This window comes from Periplaneta americana, chromosome 4, assembly GCF_040183065.1.
Source record: "Periplaneta americana isolate PAMFEO1 chromosome 4, P.americana_PAMFEO1_priV1, whole genome shotgun sequence".
Lineage (NCBI taxonomy): Eukaryota > Metazoa > Arthropoda > Insecta > Blattodea > Blattidae > Periplaneta > Periplaneta americana.
In genome coordinates this window covers 145,247,747-145,270,970 of record NC_091120.1, presented here as the reverse complement: position 1 = coordinate 145,270,970, position 23,224 = coordinate 145,247,747, and the positions used below count along the sequence as shown (strand labels likewise).

At 36.1% G+C, this 23,224-nt stretch overlaps 1 protein-coding gene across 2 annotated transcripts in view; it reads right to left on the bottom strand.

Moving 5' to 3' along the window:
• Nucleotides 1-3,498: 3,498 nt before the first annotated feature.
• Nucleotides 3,499-23,224, bottom strand: part of LOC138698264 (uncharacterized) — a 38,768-nt gene continuing 19,042 nt past the window's right edge. Inside the window, exons 3-4 of one of the 2 annotated variants that reach the window (XM_069824053.1) lie at nt 19,612-19,818; nt 3,499-3,764 (exon numbers count right to left, since the gene is read on the bottom strand). In XM_069824053.1, the coding sequence (XP_069680154.1) occupies nt 3,499-3,764; nt 19,612-19,818 (473 nt within the window). Of the gene's footprint in view, nt 3,765-6,483; nt 7,178-19,611; nt 19,819-23,224 lie in introns of those variants that run through there. The other variant, XM_069824054.1, reaches the window with a different exon arrangement.

Here is a 23,224-nt window from a genome sequence, read left to right as displayed (position 1 = left end):
TACACAGAACAGCTCAAGCGAGTACAGACATACTGGTACAAAACAGATGCTCTGTTCTAATGCAGAGGTGGACCAAGACAACTGTTATTTGCATAACACGAGCAGCACACACAAACTTTCAATCTCATTAATAGAAGAACATTATGATAATTTCCATTTTATTTAACAATACTGCTCCATTTTTAATTGTAGATCTAAAAAAGAAACAATAATGATTTACTGCACAAAATCACACGAACTTATTTTCTAATGCAACATTTTAATCTCTCCCACTTCCATAAACCAATGCCATTTTTAAATAAATTTATGGTTGTGTGGTTTTCGAAACGGGGTAAGAGGCTCCTAGGGTGCTATTCATAGACATTCCGCAGCACGCGTTACGATCGTACTAAGCTAGCCCCGGGTATCGATTGGTTACTTGTACAGAATTCAAATCATATCCTATTGCTAACACTGGTTTATGAATACGAAAAACGATGATCATCCACCGGAAACCCGTGCTAAAAATGTCTATGAATACGGCCCTTAGTTTCTAGTAATCGTTGAGAAACTGCAACAAAAGTTCGCCGATTAGGTAACCTTTCCAGAAAACGTTTACGGTACATCCTTCTTGCCTCACTTGAATTACGACGACTTTCTCCATAAATTAATAACATACGATATTCCTAAATTGTATTGACATTGTAAGTTGTTTATCGAATACCCTGTACTGATCTGTCATCCGCATGTGGACAGGAAGCTTGAACTCAGCTGACATGTACGTAAGTCTGTGCAGAGTTCTGCCTGCTCAACAAGTTGCCACGTCTCACGCCAGAATATTAACAAATTTAAGCATATATTATTTAATTTAACGAAAACGTAATAGAACACAAATATTTATTTAAACTAATATTAACTCTTTGCTAGATATACCTACTGATGTAATTGTTTTCGTAATTTTACTAACCATATAAGCGGTATAACGCAAATAAAATAAGAAAAGAAATATTTTTTTTCTGGGAAAACTATCAAGTTTTGACCATATGTCTTATGGACATTTTTGATCCTGCGGGTGTAGACCGTCCACGACGACTGTGAAAAGGATGGCACTTATACCCCTTACACCCTGTACAAGTAAAACAAAAATAGTAGGGTACTTTCGAAAAGTAATAAAAAAAACTTGTAAAATTATGTAGCAACATGAATTAGAACGCGAAGCCCTAGGCTTACAAAATACAAACTGTATTAAACAAGTTACACAAAATGTTCCGTAAGTCAACTTCAAGAAATCATTCAACAATTAAACAAAGTAAGGAAGGGTGTTGTTAAATATAGACACACTCAACTTACAGCAAATAGTATTTATCATAATTACACTACCTTAATATCTGTATAGACGTTACACACCATCTTTGGGATTTTCTCAAATCTCCTGTCACTTTTTATGCTGTTCCGGTCTTGAACTTCTAGTGCACACCACTTCAGTTGTTGGCAATAGTGGGGGACAAAAATATCCTTGCGATTGTCTCGACTCTTGAGCATTCTTGGGCCCTTGTTACTCAAACATCCAGTCGGCACAACTGCGAACCATTGTCCTATGGCGTGCGCCTCGAGAGTTCGCCCATATATACATGAATATGAACGTCAGCACTATCAGTTTAAAATGATTTGTAGGAGCAAAAGGGAGGGAAGTTATAAAAGTTTAAAGGGAAATGTATTTTTACCGCAACTCGCTACATATATTCCGTTCGATGCGAGAGAGACGGGAAGAAAGTAAGGTCTGTTATAGAGGCAGGATTAATCTTGCTCAGGATAGGGACAGATGGCGGGCTTATGTGAGGGCAGCAATGAACCTCCGGGTTCCTTAAAATCCAGTAAGTATATAAATCCTATCCCCAGTAACGAGAGTCCGGTGAGACATTATGATTCTAAAATGAAGTGCAGAGAAAACGTAGCCTATATCCTCTTCCAGCCAAAAATATTCACATGCATCCTTCTTTTCTCTGGCGCCAAAACGGATTATTCTGCAGTGCTTGATGCCCCAGGGACAAGATGTCAATGGAAAATATTACGTTACTCTCCTCAGAAGAGATTTAAAGGACTCACTGAGAAAGACAGGTTTCCTGCCTCAAGATAACACAAGACAACATAAGCCTAAAGAAACACACTGAAATATGTGAAACGCCTTTTCATTTCTCATCGTGTAGCCAACATCTCGCACGGTGTAATTTTTGTGAATTTGTAATCATGGAAAGAGTTTCGAGGTAAAGTGATAAAGAGGTGAACCCAATCTGTACACTATATTTTTTTAAGTGTATTAAAACTACATATATCACGATTTTTTCAGAAGCGAATAGTGTGTTGTGGCCACGTGTATCAATGTAGGTTAGTGTATCCTTATAAATTACTTACAAATTGCTTTTAAGGAACCAGGAGGTTATTATTCATATTATTACGTAAATTATGAATATTTACTTTGAAAAACAATATTCTTTTATTTTACTCGGATTTTTACCATGCCACAAACATCTAATGTCATTTTCACAAAAGGTTACTTGTAATACAGGAAGTAAGTTTTCGTCTGTTTAAGCGGGATCATTATTTTTAGAAGCTGATTCTGGAATCTGATCTGATCTGATTGTGGGATTTGATCTGACCTGATCTCGTCTGGGATCTGATCTTAATTGACCTGATCTTACGCCTTAAAACACGGCAAACCCCATAAAATTTATAACTGAAACATGACCAGCAGCCATTCTTCGTTTTTCTGTCCTCATCATCATCATCCTCTTCTTCTTCTGCATCTTCGTTTTCTTCTTCTTTTGATGATGATTGGTCCTCGACACATAGTGTTGGCATCGAATCTGGCATGAGCAATGACATGTCAACTGGCATGGTAGGTGGCAAGTTTTCTGACATGTGATCTATCATGGGTGCTGCCTTGGATTCTGAGATGGATTCAGACATGCCAAATTCCCATATTGATGCGCAAGCTGGTGTATCTTCTGAGTCTGGCATGGAATCTGGCATGCGTAATTCCCATATTGATGCGCAAGCTGGTCTGTCTTCTGATTCTAGCACGGAATCTGGCATGTGATATTCCCATATTGATGTGCACTTTGGTCTATCTTCTGAGTCTGGCATGGAATCTGGCATGCGAAATTCCCATATTGATGTGCAAGCTGGTCTGTCTTCTGATTCTAGCACGGAATCTGGCATGTGATATTCCCATATTGATGTGCACTTTGGTCTATCTTCTGAGTCTGGCATGGAATCTGGCATGCGAAATTCCCATATTGATGCGCAAGCTGGTCTGTCTTCTGATTCTAGCACGGAATCTAGCATGTGATATTCCCATATTGATGTGCACTTTGGTCTATCTTCTTAGTCTAGCATGGAATCTGGCATACGAAATGCCCATATTGATGCGCACTTTGGCCTATCTTCGGAATCTGGCATGTGAAATGCCCATATTGATGCGCACTTTGGTCTATCTTCTGAGTCTGGCATGCGATATTCTCATATTGATGTGCACTTTGGTCTATCTTCTGAGTCTAGCATGGAATCTGGCATGCGAAATGCCCATATTGATGCGCACTTTGGTCTATCTTCTGAGTCTGGCATGGAATCTGGCATGCAATATTCCCATATTGATGCACACTTTGGTTTATCTTCTGAGTCTGGCATGGAATCTGGCATGCGAAATGCCCATATTGATGTGCACTTTGGTCTATCTTCTGAGTCTGGCATGGCACTTTGCATGTTTGGGATCACTGGCATGTACTCTGCAAGAAACAAAATAAACTTGATAGTTAAGCATGTGTCCTTGCATTCACAGGCTTTTCAGTGAATGGCATATTAATAGGGCGAGGATTTGTATGCATCTGCATATTTCTACTGTCCATTTGCAAGTCAAGCAAATTCATTTTATACAACCTCCTCAAAAACGTAAGAACAAATTACAAAAAACTCAACACACTTTTCTTGAACTGGTAACCCCTAAACCTGAAAAAAAAAAAAAAAAAAAAAAAAAAAACATGGACAACCATGACCTACTTTGGATAAATTTCTAACCATTTGAGCAAATTCTTAAAAAAAAAACTACAATATAAATATTGCCTTCCGCACTAATAATAAATTAAATAACGTCATATCTAATAAGCTTCATAATAGAGATCGATTTCAAAATAGTGGCATATATATACCACAATCCAAAAATTGCCCTAGCAAATACAGTACATTGGTCAAACTCGCAGAAATTACAGAACCCGGTTTAATGAACATGTTTCCGATTTCAAATACAATAGACGAAAATCAAAGTTTACAACACATCTGATAGAACAAGGTCACGAATTAACCAATATAAATTATGTACTACAGGTCGTTCACCCTATCAATAAAATCCAAATATAAATATCGCTGAAGAATTAGGCTATATATTTCACAAGCATTAAATAATGGTTTAACCCTTTTGAATGAGCAACTCCCGAACATACATAGTCAGCTTTATAATTTAAATTCTCCTTACACACGTGATTTCCGGTACTCCAATACGCTTCCATCCCCTCTCTACCTTTCAATTTTATGTTACTTAGTTTTGAAGGTTAACATTCATCAACATAATATGTGACTGAACTTTCTACAATGATATATCTGCAGTGCTTGGGAAAAGTGACAGAAGTCAGTTTTCACAAACCTTTTTTGATAAATTATTGACAACTTAGACTGGTTTATGTCGATTTGATTTTTTTCTGTATGAATTATTGTAATGGGACGAATACCTATGTATTGTTTTCCAAGCGAACAGATGTTCCGTAAGTTGTCAATAAATTATCAAAAAAGGTTTGTGGAAACTGACTTGTGTCACTTTTCCCGAGCACTACAGATATTTTCTTCTGCTCCGTCTCCGTAAGTAATTCTTTATTTAATTGGTTGACCCCTCTCTTTTTGTGTTTCGTGAATTAACATCATTTGGTTACAAATCACAATAATTTCCATTATTAATCTCTTCAACATGGTACGTCAAAATAAGAATTTCTACTTACTTTCAGATTACAAGACCACACGCCTCGAGAGTTACGTCCATTTTTACTACGTATGAAGCTGCATATTCACTTCTCTTACCACTCTGCCAATTCGCATCAGCACATTGATACGACATTTGTAAATGGAGACTTCATCTTAATCTTCTTATACAGTCACATTGAATAGCGCTTACGCTATTTATATAGCTGAATCTTATACTCATAAAACTGGAGTGATTGTTTACTTTTTAACAATTTTATTTTTGTACATACAGTTTTCATTGTTTTATTGTATTATTATAAATTTTATCCATTTATTTGTGACTCCATTTGTGTTATCATAATTCATTATGCATCCGAATCTATTTCATAAGACGCATTATTTCACTGATTGTTTATAATACTTTGTTCATAAGATTTTGTAGGTTAATTGGAGATTTAATGATGGTTCCTTCAACCTAAAACGTTCATCAACATGTTAAAATAAAACATTCATCTTATTGTAATATTGAATAAGTTTCACGGCCTTATTAATAAAACTTTATTAATCTACTCAAGGCAGAGCTACGTTATAAATGCATCCCCCATAAACGAAATGCGAAGTGGACAGCTTCAATATTTTGGGTGTATCTTCTGCTGCCAGGAAGTTAAAAGGATAGCTAGCTTTTAATAGAAAAAGCAGCAGTTTCTGCGGACATCCTGAAAAAGGACTAAGGAAGAGACTAGTGGAGTCCTTTGTGTGGGATGTGCCAATGTAAGGGGCATAGATATGAGCATTACGACGAAGTGAAGAGAAACGACTAGAACCATTTGAAATGTGGATATGGAGAAGAATGGAGCGTGTGAAATGGACTGAGAGAATAAGAAATGAAGCTGTGTTGGAAAGCGTGGGTGAAGGAAGATTAGTGCTGAAACTGATCAGGAAGGGAAAAAGAAATTGCTGGGTCACTGGTTGAGAAGAAACTGCTTACTGGAAGGAATGGTGAACAGTAGAAAATTTTGATGCAGAGAATTATATATAGATAACATTAAGATATAGGCTATGGATCATATGCAGAGACTCAGAAAAATAAAAAAGGCGGAAAATAGGGAAGATTGGAGAATGCTGGATTTGCAATGAAGTAGCCTATCTGTCCTTGGACATTTGTGAAGGTGTGTACACTGCGTACGTCTTTGCTTTACATACCACTCACTGTTAATCGTGTAGTGTGGATTTGTACGAAACAGGTCTCGCACCTCGCATGCATTGTTTCTGAAACAACAAGCCTTGAAAGACTTGATGGAATGCTGTCACATTTCAGTGCACTACACTAATTTCTGTCTGGGATTTACTGTAAATTCAAACATAAGCGCAGCTTAAATGATACTGACTAAACTGACCCAGTAATCATAAACCATTCTGAATTTTGTGAATACTTTTAATGGAAAAAATAAACTATTTCATTCATTTTGAATATTGAACACAATCAAATACATAGCACAAGAAAACGGATACAATCCAAACACTTATAGACAACATCATAAGGAAGACAAAACAAAAACTTAACAAACACAAAAATACACAAAACACAACACAAACACAAGAACACAAGAAATACATCATACTAACATATGAAAAGAAAAGCACACATAAGATCGCATCTTCATTCAGAAAACAGAAATACAACATAACATACAGAACAGAAAACACACTACAAAGACATCTCAACACACAAAAAACACAAACAAATAAACACGACCACACAGATGTATACAAACTCACATGTAATAGTTGCGACAAGTTCTACATAGGACAGACAGGCAGATCATTCCAAACACGCTACAAAGAACACATTAAAGCTATAACCAGAGGACACAATACATCTACATACGCCGATCACATAACCAATACTAACCATACATACAATAACATAAATACGGACATGGAAATCCTACACACACAACCCAAGAACCAAAAACTCAACACACTAGAACAATACGAAATATACAAATACACTAAAACACACCCCGATCAAATCCTCAACACACAGATCAATTTCAGTACACACAATATATTCGACTCCACACTACAACACCTTCCAACAATAAAACACATCCTCCTAACAGGTAGAGAAGTTCGAGATGACGCCGTGATCTAGTAGGCTCTGATGATGGTGCGTGAAGCACTGAAACAGCTGTAAGCCAGACAATTATTACATATTTAACACGAGTAAGTCCACTAGTTCATCAATTAATTATATTTCATTCAAGTGGAATAAAAAATTGAGGGAGAAGTAACCTATTAAAAGAGGAAAACGAAGTATCTTAGTAATGTGGTTAATAGTGTATTTTCTAGTTTAAAGTATATTTATTTTTTAAATTGTGTTTTTGAATAATAAAGAATGGTTCATTGTAGTGTATGCAGTATTAGCACTCAAAGGGAAAGGGATATTAGTAGACGACTGCCGAAGTAATTGCAGATGGGTTTCAAGCCTGCAGGCATAATATTCATGGGCCAGTTCAAAAGGGTAGGAACTCATAATTTAAAGTTTTGAGAAAACTGAAATTCAAAGCTTCATGTTGCTGTGAAAATCCAATTAATACAACATGATTTCAGTTTGGATTAAGTTTAACCAGTGACATACTCAGATTTTTTTTAATAGGGGAGCCATTATTAAAACTGTTTATAATTTGCATGATCGGTATTTTAAATTTTGAGTATTATTATTATTATTATTATTATTATTATTATTATTATTATTATTATTAGTATTATGAGCAGCAATTGATTTTTCACAGAGGGGTGTGAAACTAGTTCCAGGAAGAACATTAGCGACAACATTGTCACGCTGCAGCTGCAAAGAAACATTTGCCAAAGTGAAATTTTCATATCCTCGTGAGAATCACTGCGCGACTTTTTTATTTTAAAAAGTTGTAAAATTGCTCTTTGCGGTTACTTAGACATATCAACCCAGAACGATAATATGATGTTTATATTAAAAATATGAACTGTCAAATGCACAAAATGTTATACGAACATTTCAGAATTAAGTCAGAACTCTAACAAACGGGTGAATACCGCTCTTAAATTGAGTTAAAGACGGCAGTGCACAATATTTAACATTTGCACTACAGAATTGACAAAACAACCTTTTCAATTTCATATTGTGTGAGCTTCATTTTATTACAAGGTTGGTACGAGGCGGTAGGTCTCTCTCTATATAAAAAAAAGCGTTGCATTGTTATAATTCGAATATGCCGTAGCACCTAAGACTGGGATTATATTGAAGGAGAGGTAGGAAGACTATGCCTTATGTCGATGTAGATTTTGTTACTCTGAGAGTGAAAATTAGAGAAGGGGAAACGATTGGGATAAAAAATACTCAAATCTAAATATATCTTTTTTTTTTTAAGTTCATGTGGGGTTCAAACCCGTTAACCCCACCTTGCGTACGCTCTTGAGTTGAACGATTCTTTGATTTTTAACAACATAAAGCTTAAAAATTCAGATGTCTCAAAACTTTAAATTTTGAATTAAACCAACTCAAAATGGGCCGTCGATATTGTATTCCTGGTTTGACTGCCTTCACACTTTGATAAGAAACAATTTAATAATATGATATGATTATGTTTACTGTCACTGTCTTATTAAAACACTAGAGAATTTCTTGTTAAAAATGTTAAAATAATGGTCTTCCTTTCTGTCAAGGAGCTAATATGTTTAACGTCAAACATTTAAGAACAGGTTCTGCGAACTGCGACAAATTCAATAAGTGAATCGGAAGACTGCACAGTGGTACCAATCATCTCAAACCCAGCTCAAAAATATTTAAAGCTAACTAGCATGCATTGTATACATTTTTTATACTACATTGACTTAAGTAAGTCACAAAAAACAAAAAGACTTCATGATATTACCCATTAGACCATTGTTTCTCAACCAGTTGTTCGCGACCCTCCTTTTTGAATTAAGTTTTCATTACATATAGATAGCATTTAATTTAAAACTATGAATATTGACATTTTCATTTTAAAATATTAGATCAAGCTCACATTCTACTTGCACGAGGGATTAGGACGGGGTGGTCTTTTAAAATCCATCAGTTTCTCCTCAACTGCTCTTTTATTTTTATTTCCTCTGACTTGCCATTGTTTAACTTCCAGCCTCTAAGATACGTGAAGCAAGCATTCGAAAAACGAATTTAAGCATGAAATGACGAAAGACCAAATCAAAATACTTCGCAGTCAAAGCCTCCAGTTGGTTCATAATTTTCGGGTTAGCTTCCCAAACGTAACAGTTCTGTGAAGAAATTTAGGTCACAGCATTACACACTTTGCCGTCTACCATATTTAAGATTAAATTTTGAATCACTTGTGCCTGTTTTCCATTGATGTGACATGAAGTTTCTCAGATCTTTTATTTTGCGTATCCATATTGGAAGCTTCTTCTTTAACAAGGTCTTTTGTTTCTTTTAAACTGAAATTTTAAACAGGTCGACAAAACAGAGTAGAAGAAGGTTTAGCATTCTACCACAACACTACCCTTTCAGATTTGTCATCAATAAAGTAAAGCTGTCTTGGTACCAAGAACGTGAACAATATATCTCAGTCTGAAAGATACTCTCGTTCTGCTCTTTGTTTATATTTGACTGTCCGCTGATTTCATCATAATCAGTGCCATTTTAAAATAATATTAGACATAGTATTAAAAATTGTATGTTTTTTTTCATCTGTCATGGATAATACTGGTTCTTGTACTTGCATCAATCCCACTGCTGTATGATCCACTAAATCTTGAAGTTTAACTTCTACATTGTCTTGTGATAAAACATTTTCCGGATAGAATCTCTTTTAGCAGTTAAAATGTTTTGATATGATGGTTAGATGTCAGCATTAAGCTGTTTTGCTGTGTCTACGCAAAAGTTAAACATTTTTGGCATCACCAGATTCTAAAAAGAGAGCTAAAGCATTATCATTGGTATATCTGTCAACGAAATTAGTGCCAGTTGATGCCGATGCCCAGGCTTTTTGTATTTTTAATGGTCTTGTTGGTATTTTTCAGTGGCGGCTCGTGAGTATTGAATTAAGGGGGGGCTGCATACAAAAAATAAACCGAGCAACTTACTATATTTAAAGATTAGTTCCATGTGCCTTGTCTTGTAGGTTGCAAACTTTTCAATCATCTTCTTATTAAAATCCAATATGTCGTTTAACATAATCTTCACAATGGAAAACATAGCTAATGCGGTCTCTTCTCTCATCGTATCTCTAAGATAGGATTTTACTCTCCTCAAACACGTTCACTGATATTTCTGAATTCTTGTCTCTGATACAACACAGTAAGTTCCATTTTTAGTTTGTCTTTATTGAACACTGGAAAAAGCTTCACACATACATTTAAGTCATTTTCAGGAAATGAGCTTTTGTAGCATTCAAAGTTTTCTAGACACAGAAGAGAAGATAATATCAGATGATCTATGAACTGGAATCGGGTGTTAGTTTGTGTGATAATGACGTCACACACTTCCTTGGCTGCCGCAACCCTTGTCTGAATCCCTTCGACCTTACGACGCGTTTTAAAGTTTTCATTTTCACAGATCTCGCTGCTCAACTGTGCACTGTTCCGTATTGTCTGTATAACATTAACAAAGCTTGGTATGCAGAGTTGGCCTCGGTAGCATAGTCAGTTGCGGGTTCGATCCCGGCCCAGGCCGGTGGCATTTAAGTGTGTTTAAATGAGACAGGCTCATGTCAGTAGATTTACTGGCATGTAAAAGAATCTTGCGGGACAAAATTCAGGCACACCAGCGACGCTGATATAACCTCGGCAGTTGCGAATGTCGTTAAATGAACCATAATTTAATTTTTTTATATGCAGATTTGAACCTTGGAAATATCTAACTGGCGATGTTGTAGTTGGTTGTAAAATATATCTACGTTATACATAAATAAATGAAAAAAAAAAAAATTGAGCAAGAAATTGAATTCAGGATCTTCAAGAGTACACACCAGGGCGCTTGCCTCATTTATTGTGATGTTGTTAGATGTTTCATATTCCATTACGGTTTGAAAACATTCTAGCAATGGTTTCTTCTTCTCATGAACAACATTTACTGTTCTTATTTTAAAACTCCATCTTGTTGCCCCAGCTGATGGAATTGTCTTTGAAACACATTAATCTAATACAGACTGTGAGGAGATCGAGAGAAGAAAGCAGGGATACTCGATAAATTAGCAAAAAATATGCGAGCCTTTGTATTTTGTTTAGCAGCTCTTTCCATTATGAGATTCAACTGATGGGCACTTAATTTCACATTTCTCCTGAATTGTTAAGGTATTGAACTGAATAGACTGTAAATATTGTACAGAATTAAACATTGTTGCACTTGTTATACTCACGACATTAAAGAAAATGTATTTAAAACCGCGCGCTACTGACAAACTGCTGCAAATTTTGCAGCGCCTGGAAACTCTGGATTCATGGCAAGGGGCAGCAGAGGGAGGGGTAAAACTAACGCGCAAAGCATCCGAGACGAGACTGGCAGCTCCAGGGGAGGAAGTAGCTTCACCCTATAGTCCTTGTCTCTGGTTTCGCTCTGGCAGCACCAGAGGAGGAAGTGACTTCACTAACGATTGCGTGCATGTCAATGAGGGTGAAATTTTATAAAAAAATTCGAGCCGCTAAATAGAGACTGTATAATAAATGTATTTCACAACATAAAACGAGACAAGAGCCACAAATGTCTGGGGGTGCTGCAGCTCCGCAGCCCCCCTTCGAAAGCCGCCCCTGGTGTTTTTTGCTTTTCAGCTAGCGATTGTGCCGAATCAGTGTTCCCACTTTCCCTGTATTTCATTTCTGCTGCGAAAGTTAATGATTCCACAAGTTCGCAACTTTTTAGAGTTTCTGCTTTCCTTCCTTTTGTCCTCACACTACTCTCTTCAAAATCGTGTCTAGTCCACCCTCCTTTGAAACTGAAGGAAAATTGACATCAATGTCAGAAATTAATTCACTGCTAGGCCAAATTTGGCATCTAGAAGAAATCTATCTCCTTTTCTACCAATTCTGTCTTATTGACCAAACAACTCGCTAGAAAATCGGAAAACAGCCCATTTAATATTTTCGATTTTTTCAGAGTTTGTATTCCAGCTTCTGCTATTATATGGTTCAACAAAATGTCTGTTGTTTCTTTCTGGCAGCAGATTTTTGTTGCAATGTCCATATAATGTTTGTCTGCGTCTAAATGCCATCTTGCACCCTATCATTAAACAAAGAAATCCTAAATGATTAGGCTTTTTAAACCATACAGTACAAATTTGTAGTGATATTTCAAAACCGTAGATTGAAATAATAGTCATTATTTGTAATATAAAACCACAGTTCGATTTTTCATTTAGTATAAAATTGTAATTGTAATTATTACATTATCAGTATTTTTACATTCTAACCTATCCCCTCAGTAGCAAGCTTTTCTTGGAATATAATCAAAAGGCGCAATTTTTTCTCTTAGAACCTAAAAAAAGAAATGTCAAACAATATCTTATAACATAAATCAGAATCGGGGAGCTTCGACAAATTTTTGTAGGTCTGCGTGAACATTTTTCCAATTACCGGCGGAACATATTTACTATGATATTAAATACTTTAAAATATAACGACTAATAACATAATATGATTAAAACATCACTTTGTCAGAATAATATACACATAAACAAAGTCAGAAAATACATTACTCGCCATATCATAAAAGATTAAGTTGCCAGAAACGTGTCTTGAAACGCGCATCAGAAATAAGCTTAGCGCCAAGGGACCAAGCACACTTTCAGCTCTCACCACTGAGGAGAGTTGAAGTGCAGTCATCATCTGCAGTTTTATGACCCACAGACGGGGCTGGGCAGTATTTGAAATACATTTCTATTTTGTATTTTGTAATTTGTAAGGATTTTCGAAAGTATTTTGTATTTACATACATAAAATTGATGTATTTTGTATTTCAAATACTCAAAATACTCTTTTCTTCTTCTTGTTCTTCAAGTTTTGGATTTCGATTTGAAGAATGAATTTTTGTTTTATTTGCCTACCCATTTCAGTTGTGCTAACCATACACTTAGTTTTCTTGCCACAACTGATTTCCTTAATGCCATGAAGAAATCTCCAACAGCATCAAGGATCCATCACCCAACACTTGCTAAATGTTTAGCATTATGGAATGCGTCTAGGAGACTCAAATACTCAGAAATTATATCAGATGTCTTGAAATATTCATTAAAGTTTCCTTGCCCAACTCGATGGAATTCTCTTTATGACTCAATTTCTCAAATATTGCAATTCAAACATGATATAAACAGTATATGTGAAAAACTGGGATTTCCAACCTTCAAAGATGTTGAGTTTCAGTACCTTGAAGACTATTGTGCAGTTATGAAACCCATTGCTGTAGCCTTTAATTTAATGCAAATGAGAAGATGTGCTATTACGGCCAACTTTTGTCCACATTAATTTCCCTTAAAAACAGATTACATATTCTGTTATCTAGTAATCTACGCCATCTATTCCAATCCTAATAATTTCACTTTCATCAAGATTTAAAGTGAAGTTTGATCTGATCCCAGAAGAAAATTGAGCTATTTTGGCAGCTTGCGCCACCCATTATTGAAGATGAGATGGCTACCTGACATTTCCTCACTAAGTGATAAGAAGAGGACATAGAATACGTGTTGTGAAATCAGCTGAGCAGTTGTCTGCTACATCTTTGGTCAGTTCAGACGATGAAAACAATTTTTATATTTTCACTTCAAGTAAAACAGACTTTGAAAAGCAAAATGAAAAGAACTTGCCTACTGCGGAGTATTAGCTCATACAATTCTTCAAGGCAAAGGGACAACCCTGTGCACTCTAGAGAATTACCCAATAGTGAAACAAGCTTTTATAAATATAATACAAGTTTGTGTTCCTCTACGCCTGTAGAAAGACTGTTCTGTTTTGCAGGATTTATTCATTCACAAGCAAGGGGATCCTTATCTTATGAACATTTGAGGAACTGGTTGTTTTGAAAGGGAGCAGTAATTATTCATATGTAGCATAATTTCATTGCTGACTGGGAAAAGGAAGACGTTCATGAATTTAAATACTATTATAGTCACAATCATGCCATGGTATGAAAGAAAAATTTCACAACCTCGAGCAGGAATCGAACCTGCAACTTCCTGTTCTCTGGTCAGTTACAGTGTTTATATAAAACTTCGAGGTATAGGTCGCGCCAGGGATTTTGGCAGATGGATTTTCTTACTGTGATCTGGAAAGCGAGTCCCTTCACCGCTGCAAGATCGGCTGTTATCTCTCTCGCAGTGGAATGGGTAGGACATAAGAGTAAACATGCACGCCCGAGCATTTGTGCACTATGGACAGTCACCTCCAAAAACTAAACAAATAATACAGTAGTCTATATGTGTCTTTGGTATTCCCAAGAAACTTGTTCGATTAATTAAAATGTGTCTCTATGGAACTTACAGCAGAGTCCGTACAGGCCAGTTTCTATCTGATGCTTTTCCAATTCACTGCGGGCTAAAGCAAGGAGATGCACTATCACCTTTACTTTTTAACTTCGTTCTAGAATATGCCATTAGGAAAGTTCAGGATAACAGAATTGAACGGGTTACATCGGCTTTTTGTCTATGCAGATGACGTGAATATGTTAGGAAAAACTCCACAAACGATTAGGGAAAACACGGAAATTTTACTTGAAGCAAATAATGCGATAGGTTTGGTAGTAAATCCCGAAAATACAAAGTATATGATTATGTCTCGTGACCAGAATATTGTACGAAATGGAAATATAATCTGTTATATATATGGAAATATATACGAGGCGCATCCAGAAAGCAAGTTTCCCGATTTTTTCCCCTTGAAAGTAAACGTAATTATCCGTGTCAATTGCACATGCGTAACAGATCTATGACGTATCAATCATATGCCAGCCGGACAGGTCCCGTCTGGTGCCAGTAGCATGGCAGCAGTGGTCCGAAATGGAAGCTCTTATTCCTTCTCCCGCCACCTGCGAGGTTCGGTCAGTGATAAAGTTCTTTAATGCACAAAGCATTGCGCCAATTGAAATTCATCGGCAGCTCTGTCAGGTCTATGGGCCGAACATCATGAGTAAGCAGATGGTGCGTCGCTGGTGTAGGCAGTTTTCTGAAGGTCGTCAAAGTGTCCATGATGAAGAGCGCAGTGGGTGATCGTCCCTCATCAATGATGATCGTGTTGAGCTGGTGCGGCAGTGCATCATGGAGAACCGTTGCTTCACGATTACGGAGCTGAGTAGCCATTTTCCGCAGATATCGCGATCCTTGTTGCATGAGATTGTCACTAAGCACCTGCTGTTCAAAAAAGTGTGTGCCAGGTGGGTGCCGAAAAACCTGACACCCGAACACAAAATGCAACATTTAGGAGCAGCGCTGACATTTCTGCAACGGTATCACGATGACGGCGACGAGTTTCTCGACAGGATCGTTACGGGCGATTAGACTTGGATTTCGCACTTCACCCCCGAAACCAAGCAGCAGTCAATGCATTGGCGGCATAGTGGATCTCCGGTCAGGACGAAATTCAAACAGACGCTGTCGGTACGGAAAGTGATGTGCACGGTGTTCTGGGACACAAAGGGCATTTTGCTCATTGACTTCCTTCCAAGAGGTGAAACGGTGAATGCTGACCGTTACTGTGAAACACTGCGAAAATTGCTACGTGCCATTCAAAACAAGAGGCGTGGAATGCTTACTGCAGGTGTTGTGCTCCTCCATGACAATGCTCGTCCACATACGGCTCGGCGCACAGCAGCTGTTTTTACGGAATTTGGCTGGGAGTTGTTTGATCATCCACCCTACAGTCCTGATCTTGCTCCCAGCGATTTTCACGTTTTCTTGCACCTCTAGAAATTCCTGTCCTCCGGTCAGTGTTTTGTCAACGACGAAGAGCTGAAGACGTCTGTCACACGCTGGTTCCATTCACAGGCGGCAGAGTTCTATGATAGAGGGATACAAAAGTTGATCCCACGATACAAGTGTCTCAATTCTGATGGTGGCTATGTTGAAAAATAGCTGAAACATTGCTGTACCTGTTGCCAATAAATGTTTTCCTGAAAGTGTGTGTCCCTTTTTTTTTTAAATAGGGAAACTTACTTTCTGGATGCGCCTCGTATGTAGATGGAAATATGTTAATCCTTAGTCAATAGATAAGACTGAGTTTTACGAAATACGAACATTAAGGGATGGAAAATGAGAAGCATTAATGATCAAAATAATTATACCGATTTATTTTTTTTTTTTTAACCAGCAGACGTGCAGCCTTTAAATTTAATACAAAGATTCACTCATAAAATTGGGTTAGACTATTCATCTCATCTCTCAGAATTGTTTCTAAAATGTATAGGAAAAGTAAAAAAATTCAATTTCATGTAGGCTACTCCCTTGAAATAAGTTCAGTTTTTTTACTTCCGAGCACAGGGGAGAGAGAAAGAAGTCGACGATTTTAAAAATTTACTAAACTATATTTAACTAGAGACGTAAAATTTAAAATGAAGGTTACTCTCTACAATATTGGTTAAACATTCTTAGATTTTTAAATACCATATCCTAAGGTACGGTACTGATGAAAAGGCAGAAGGGAGTGAGAAATCTCATGTCATCCGATCTCGATTAAAGTCGATATCTGGGGATCTTTGCGATCACAGAATGCGAATAAGGTATTATTTAGTCTGACTTTGTCCCTAAAGTGGTGGAGTGGGACAAAAATGGGTGAAAAATTAAATTAGATATCTTTGGGGTTTTCGAGACGAAAATTACGAATAATACAATTTGTGTGAATTCAATATGGCAGTTTCAGTACTATGAATTATATTTTAAAAAATTAAACATCGGATATCGCACAGATAACACATGTACAGTATTTAAGGGGGTATGTAACACCTTTTGATAGTAGGCCTATACATTTAGTAAAATCCAAAGTGTAATTTCTACATATTCTGAATGATTGTTGTGCTGGAATTGAGTATAGTCATCAGCCAATACCTCTAGATTAATAAATAACTTTTTAGAATCCATAAAGTACAGTACTTATTGTGAATGGTAATTATGTTTTTCAATTTGTGCAATTTGTGCAGGGAAAATTCGTTTCTCTGATATTTTGTACGATTTCGAATATTTCAAAATGCTTTCTTCTCTGATCTATTCACAATGTGCGTGTGAAGAAATTATTGCCCTTGTAATATCCATTACAATCCTATTCATTATACTCTTATATAAATCTAACTTCCGCAGCATGCAATTTTACCCAATTAACCAAATTATATTTTGATTATTAAGAATCGTAATTTTATTAACTTGAATTGTCGTACCACCAATAGAAGATCCCTAGATTATTACTGGACAAATCTTGTATATTGATCTGGTAAGGGTAGGATTATATATCTATATATATATATATGCGCAATGCAATGCTTTTTCCTTTTAATTAAGAATTAATTTAATTTAGAAAATGTAGGAGACGTATTGTAAAATCATTGCAAATGGAAGTCATTTACATTTCTTAAAGGTATTCTTTTTAGTAGGACTGTACCGTGGTGTGTTTCATAATAAGGATAATTGATATGAGCTGCTGTTATGAAAATATGAACGACTCAGAATGTTATCGCATCTCATTCTCGCAGCTTACACAAACAATATTGGCTCGCCTACTGGAAATGTCATCGAGGTCATCTGCCAAAATCGGTGCCTCCGACTATAAAAATACTTTTAAAGTTAATATAATAGTTTAGATTTTCAGTAATATTCTTATTTCTTTAGGCCTATATATTTTATCGAGTATTTGAAATACAAATAAGAGAAAAGTTTTATATGATATTCTTATTGAATTTGGTATTCCCAAGAAACTAGTTCGATTAATTAAAATGTGTCGTAGTGAAACTTACAGCAGAGTCCGTATAGGCCAGTTCCTATCTGATGCTTTTCCAATTCACTGCGGGCTAAAGCAGGGAGATGCATTATCACCTTTACTTTTTAACTTCGCTCTAGAATATGCCATTAGGAAAGTTCAGGATAACACAGAGGGTTTGGAATTGAACGGGTTACATCAGCTTCTTGTCTATGCAGATGACGTGAATATGTTAGGAGAAAATCCACAAACGATTAGGGAAAACGCGGAAATTCTACTTGAAGCAAGTAAAGAGATAGGGTTGGAAGTAAATCCCGAAAAGACGAAGTATATGATTATGTCTCGTGATCAGAATATTGTACGAAATGGAACTATAAAAGTTGGAGATTTATCCTTCGAAGAGGTGGAAAAATTCAAATATCTTGGAGCAACAGTAACAAATATAAATGGCACTCGGAAAGAAATTAAACGCAGAATAAATATGAGAAATGCCTGTTATTATTCGGTTGAGAAGCTTTTGTCATCTAGTCTGCTGTCAAAAAATCTGAAAGTTAGAATTTATAAAACAGTTATATTACCGGTTGTTCTGTATGGCTGTGAAACTTGGACTCTCACTTTCAGAGAGGAACAGAGATTGAGGGTTTTTGAGAATAAGGTTCTTAGGAAATATTTGGGGCTAAGAGGGATGAAGTTACAGGAGAATGGAGAAAGTTACACAAAGCAGATCTGCACGCATTGTATCCTTCACCTGACATAATTAGGAACATTAAATCCAGACGTTTGAGATGGGCTGGGCATGTAGCACGTATGGGCGAATCCAGAAATGCATATAGAGTGTTAGTTGGGAGGCCAGAGAGGAAAAGACCTTTGGGAAGGCCGAGGTGTAGATGGGAAGATAATATTAAAATGGATTTGAGGGAGGTGGAATATGATGGTAGGGACTGGATTAATCTAGCTCAGGATAGGGACCAATGGAGGGCTTATGTGAGGGCGGCAATGAACCTCCGGGTTCCTTAAAAGCCAATAAGTAAGTAAGCATTTGAAATACAAATGTATTTTGAGTATTTGAAATACAAATGTATTTTGGTTAATTTTTTAAAAGTATTTTGTATTTCTATTTCAAATACAATTATTTGAAGTATTTTGTATTTGTATTCGAAATACTTGGATGTCAGTATTTTGCCCAGCCCTGCCCACAGACACAATAGAACAATAGTAGATGGGGCACATCCTGTTATTCGCATTTTGAAAAAACGATTTCTGGCCAGGTTTTGAGGTGATCGGTACCACTGTGGAACGGTGAGAAATGGCTGAATGACACCACTTGATAAAACCCTATTCGCTACCAGTCATCATCGTTCCTCCTTTCGAAGGTCGATTCCAAATATGCCTCCATTCGTCTCTGTCTTCCCAAGCTTTTTCCCTGTTTATTTCATCTCATTTGTATCCCCGTTCTTTTAAGTTCTTCTGAATTTCATCTATTCATATTTCCCGTGGTCTTCACATTGGCCGTCTTCCTTTCACTTTTAAATTTAATATTCTCTTTGACAGACTTTCCCTTTCCATTCTTTTAAGGTGCCCTAACCACTGTAAGCTCTTATTTTCTAATTTCCGAGGCATACTTGTACCAATAATAATTCAAATCTCCTGAACTTGTGCTTAGCTAAAAGCGCCACTGCTTCAGAATATAAACAATTACTGTACCTTCCGATCCAAGAGTTCCAATGACTTCGATGGCTCCAAAACGATTCCGCAGGTCCTGTGGCTTCGCCACCCGCATTATGTGCTGCCAATGTTTGAGTTTCAACTCATCTCTCTCTCTGCTGTCGGGATCTCTGCCCCCATCCGTTTGGGTGGCAGCATGTATCATTATCTTCTCTGGCAGCTTATACTCAGTTGTTTCATGTTCAGCTAAAAGACAGTGTAATTCTGAATTGAAATCTTCATAATACACTGTTTGCTAACTATGAAGAGGATAAATAGGTACTCTCCAGCCAAATGGTTATGTCGCATCGCGGTTTGTCACACTCGTTTCTCCTGTCCTCTCTGTAAGGGTTAGTGCCTGAGTTGTTAGGCTCTTCTCTGCAAATATTTTCTGTACAGAATTGCAATTTTACGTAATATTATACAACTGTTTAAAGTAATTTAAAGAAAAAAGCCTCCTTAAGTAACTGTCATGTGATTTCCCCCGTTTTGACGAACATGTGACACAACCACTCGGATGGACAATAGCATGACAACATATACATCACCAAACTATTAACAACAACCTCCTAAATACTACAACCGCAGAACTTGTCTACATTATTCTGGTTCTGGTACAAATCCAGACTTATTATTGGTAACATCAGATATCAATCACGAAACCAAGAAAAAAATAATTGAAGACCCTGGATCTGGCCATAGAGTCATCATTGCTTCTATCCATCTCCACCAAAACCAAAGAAAAGAATCCTATAATAATAAAACAACATGGAACTTTAAGAAAGCGGATTGGAAACTATTTACTACAGAAGTAGATGAACACCTCAAGCTCAACACACCACTAATGGAAAATACAAACTCAGATAGACTGAACAAATATTTCTGTGAATCTATTCTTAAAATTGCAAAAAAGCACATTCCACGAGGCAAACCAAAAAAATACACTCCATTCTGGACAGAAAACCTGAATTTATTGAAACAAGATAGAGATAAAACAAGAACAAAAGCAGAACATAGCAAAACACCAGAAGATACTCAAGATTGGAGGAAGAAGACTGCCATTCTTAAAAAACCAATCGTAACAGCAAAAAAGAACAGTTTTAATAAATTTATTGAAAGTATTAATTACAGAACCGATAGCGCTAAAACATATAAATTTCTGAAGAATATTTCCAATACACAGGAAAATACTAGCCAACCTATTATTCATAATAACAAAACACTAACAGATAGTAGAGATATAGCAAACGCATTTAATAAACATTACTTAAACTCTCACAGATTACATCCCAATATCAAAAAAACTAACAAATTTATCAAAAGAGAATTGCATAAAAATAATAAAAACAATATTACTAGCAATAACACAAAACCTGAAATATTTCATCAAAATTTTAATCCCAAAGAATTAACTATAGCTATACAAAATTTAAAAACCAAGAAATCCCCTGGCCCCGACAACATTCATTCCGAATTTTTTAAACATCTCGGGGAAAAAGCCAAGTCTGTACTTTTATCCATTTTCAATTTATCATGGAACACCTCAATTCCTGCAGCTTGGAAAAAAGCAATCATTGTACTAATTCACAAAAAAGGGAAACCTGCTCATGATGTTAATAATTATCAACCAATAGGACTATTAAGCATGATAGCAAAAACCATGGAGTCCATGATCTCTGACAGATTAACTTGGTATTTAGAATCCCAAAATCTTTTATCACCAAGACAAGCCGGCTTTCGACAACTACACTCTACCAATGAACAAGTCATACGCCTCGGCCAAGAAATAAAAGATAGTTTTTAACAAGAAAGAAGATACCTTGGCAATATTTATTGACTTTCAGTTAGCATATGATTCTGTTTGGAGAAATAAATTATTACTAAAACTGCAGAAATTAGGTATCTCCAGCAATATGTTCAGATGGATATCAGAATTCCTTAGTCAAAGATTCATTGCCACTAAATTCAATAACTCACTTTCTAGTTACAGACAAACATATCGAGGTCTACCTCAGGGCGCTATCCTCAGCACAACTTTATTCAATATTTATATAAATGACTTACCCTCCCTATTAGGGGAATCAAACATGAAAACAGCACTATTTGCAGATGATATACAGAGTGATTTATATAGAACTGACGCATTTCTTTCTTTATTTCAAAATGAATGATGCTAGCCACAGTTTGTTATACCTCAAATGTAGAGTATCTTTGGGAGATTACTAACCTCTATAGCAAATGTTGAAAATGCTTTATTTATTCAGCTGCAAATTCACTTAATGACCAGTTTTAACGTCAAATTAAGCAGGAGTTTTGATTCCCTGTCAGGAGATGCGCACATGTTTATTCTTTATTCCTTAATGTTGGCAGCTGTTTTCGACATTTTGTTTTAGTCACTGAAAATGCAGTACACATTAAATTAAAAGCTCTACCTTGTGAAGCAATACTGGATTAGGAATTCAATTACAGGTACTCAAAGGGCATATCAGAGAGAATTTGGTGTTCGTAATCCTCCCCAAAGAAACACAATACTGGGATTGGTAAACAAATTGGAAACAACTGGATCTCTAAAAGAATATGACAAATATATACAGAATAAAAAATAAACATCTGCGCATCTCATGACAAGGAATCAAAACTCCTGTTTAATTTGACGTTAAAAACTGGTCATTAAGTGAATTTCCAGCCGAATAAATAAAGAATTTTCAACATTTGCAATAGAGGTTAGTAATCTCCAAAAGATACTCTACATTTGAGGTATAAAAAATTGTGGCTAGCATCATTCGTTTTGAAATAAAGAAAGAAAGAAATATGTCAGTTCTATATAAATCACTCTGTAGTTTTGTTGACTTCCGGATCTTACAGACATAGAGACAAAATTCAAAATTCTGCTCTTAAAGCTCTAACTCAACTACATGAATGGAATACATCAAATTTGATGACATTCAATTTAAGCAAAAGTAACTACCAAATATTTTCACTTGGTAAAAAAGAAAGAGAATTCAATATCCAATACAATGGCCAACACCTTCCTAGCACTTATGAATCCAAATATCTTGGAGTTATTTTCGATAGTAAGTTAACATGGAGCAACCATTTGAAATACATATCTGAAAAGCTCGTAAAAGATTCTCCCTTCTAAAAAGACTAGCAGGAAAGAAATGGGGATGCTCTAGGAATACTTTGAACACTACATACAAAATGTTTATACAGCCAGTGCTGACATACTGCGGAGAAATTTTAATTACTTCACCTTTCATAAACGAAATAGAATATGTTCAAAACCAAGCTCTCAGACTCATTGCTGGTGGAATCAAAACAACTCCAATAGATTCTATGAGATTCCTCACTAATATCAACAGCATCAAAATGACAATAGAAGAAAAAGCAATGATTCAATATGAAAAACTTATCAGATTACCAGGAAACAATTGGCATTCATACAGTCCTCTGTAGATTGAAAACTCAAAGAAGTTTCATATCCATGGTTCAAGAATTAAAACAGAAAATCAACGTCCCGAATTTAAAAGAAAACTTACAAATTAAACCAAACCCTTTAACTCTATTAAATATAGAATATAATCTAAATTTAACACAAGAAATACTAAAATCA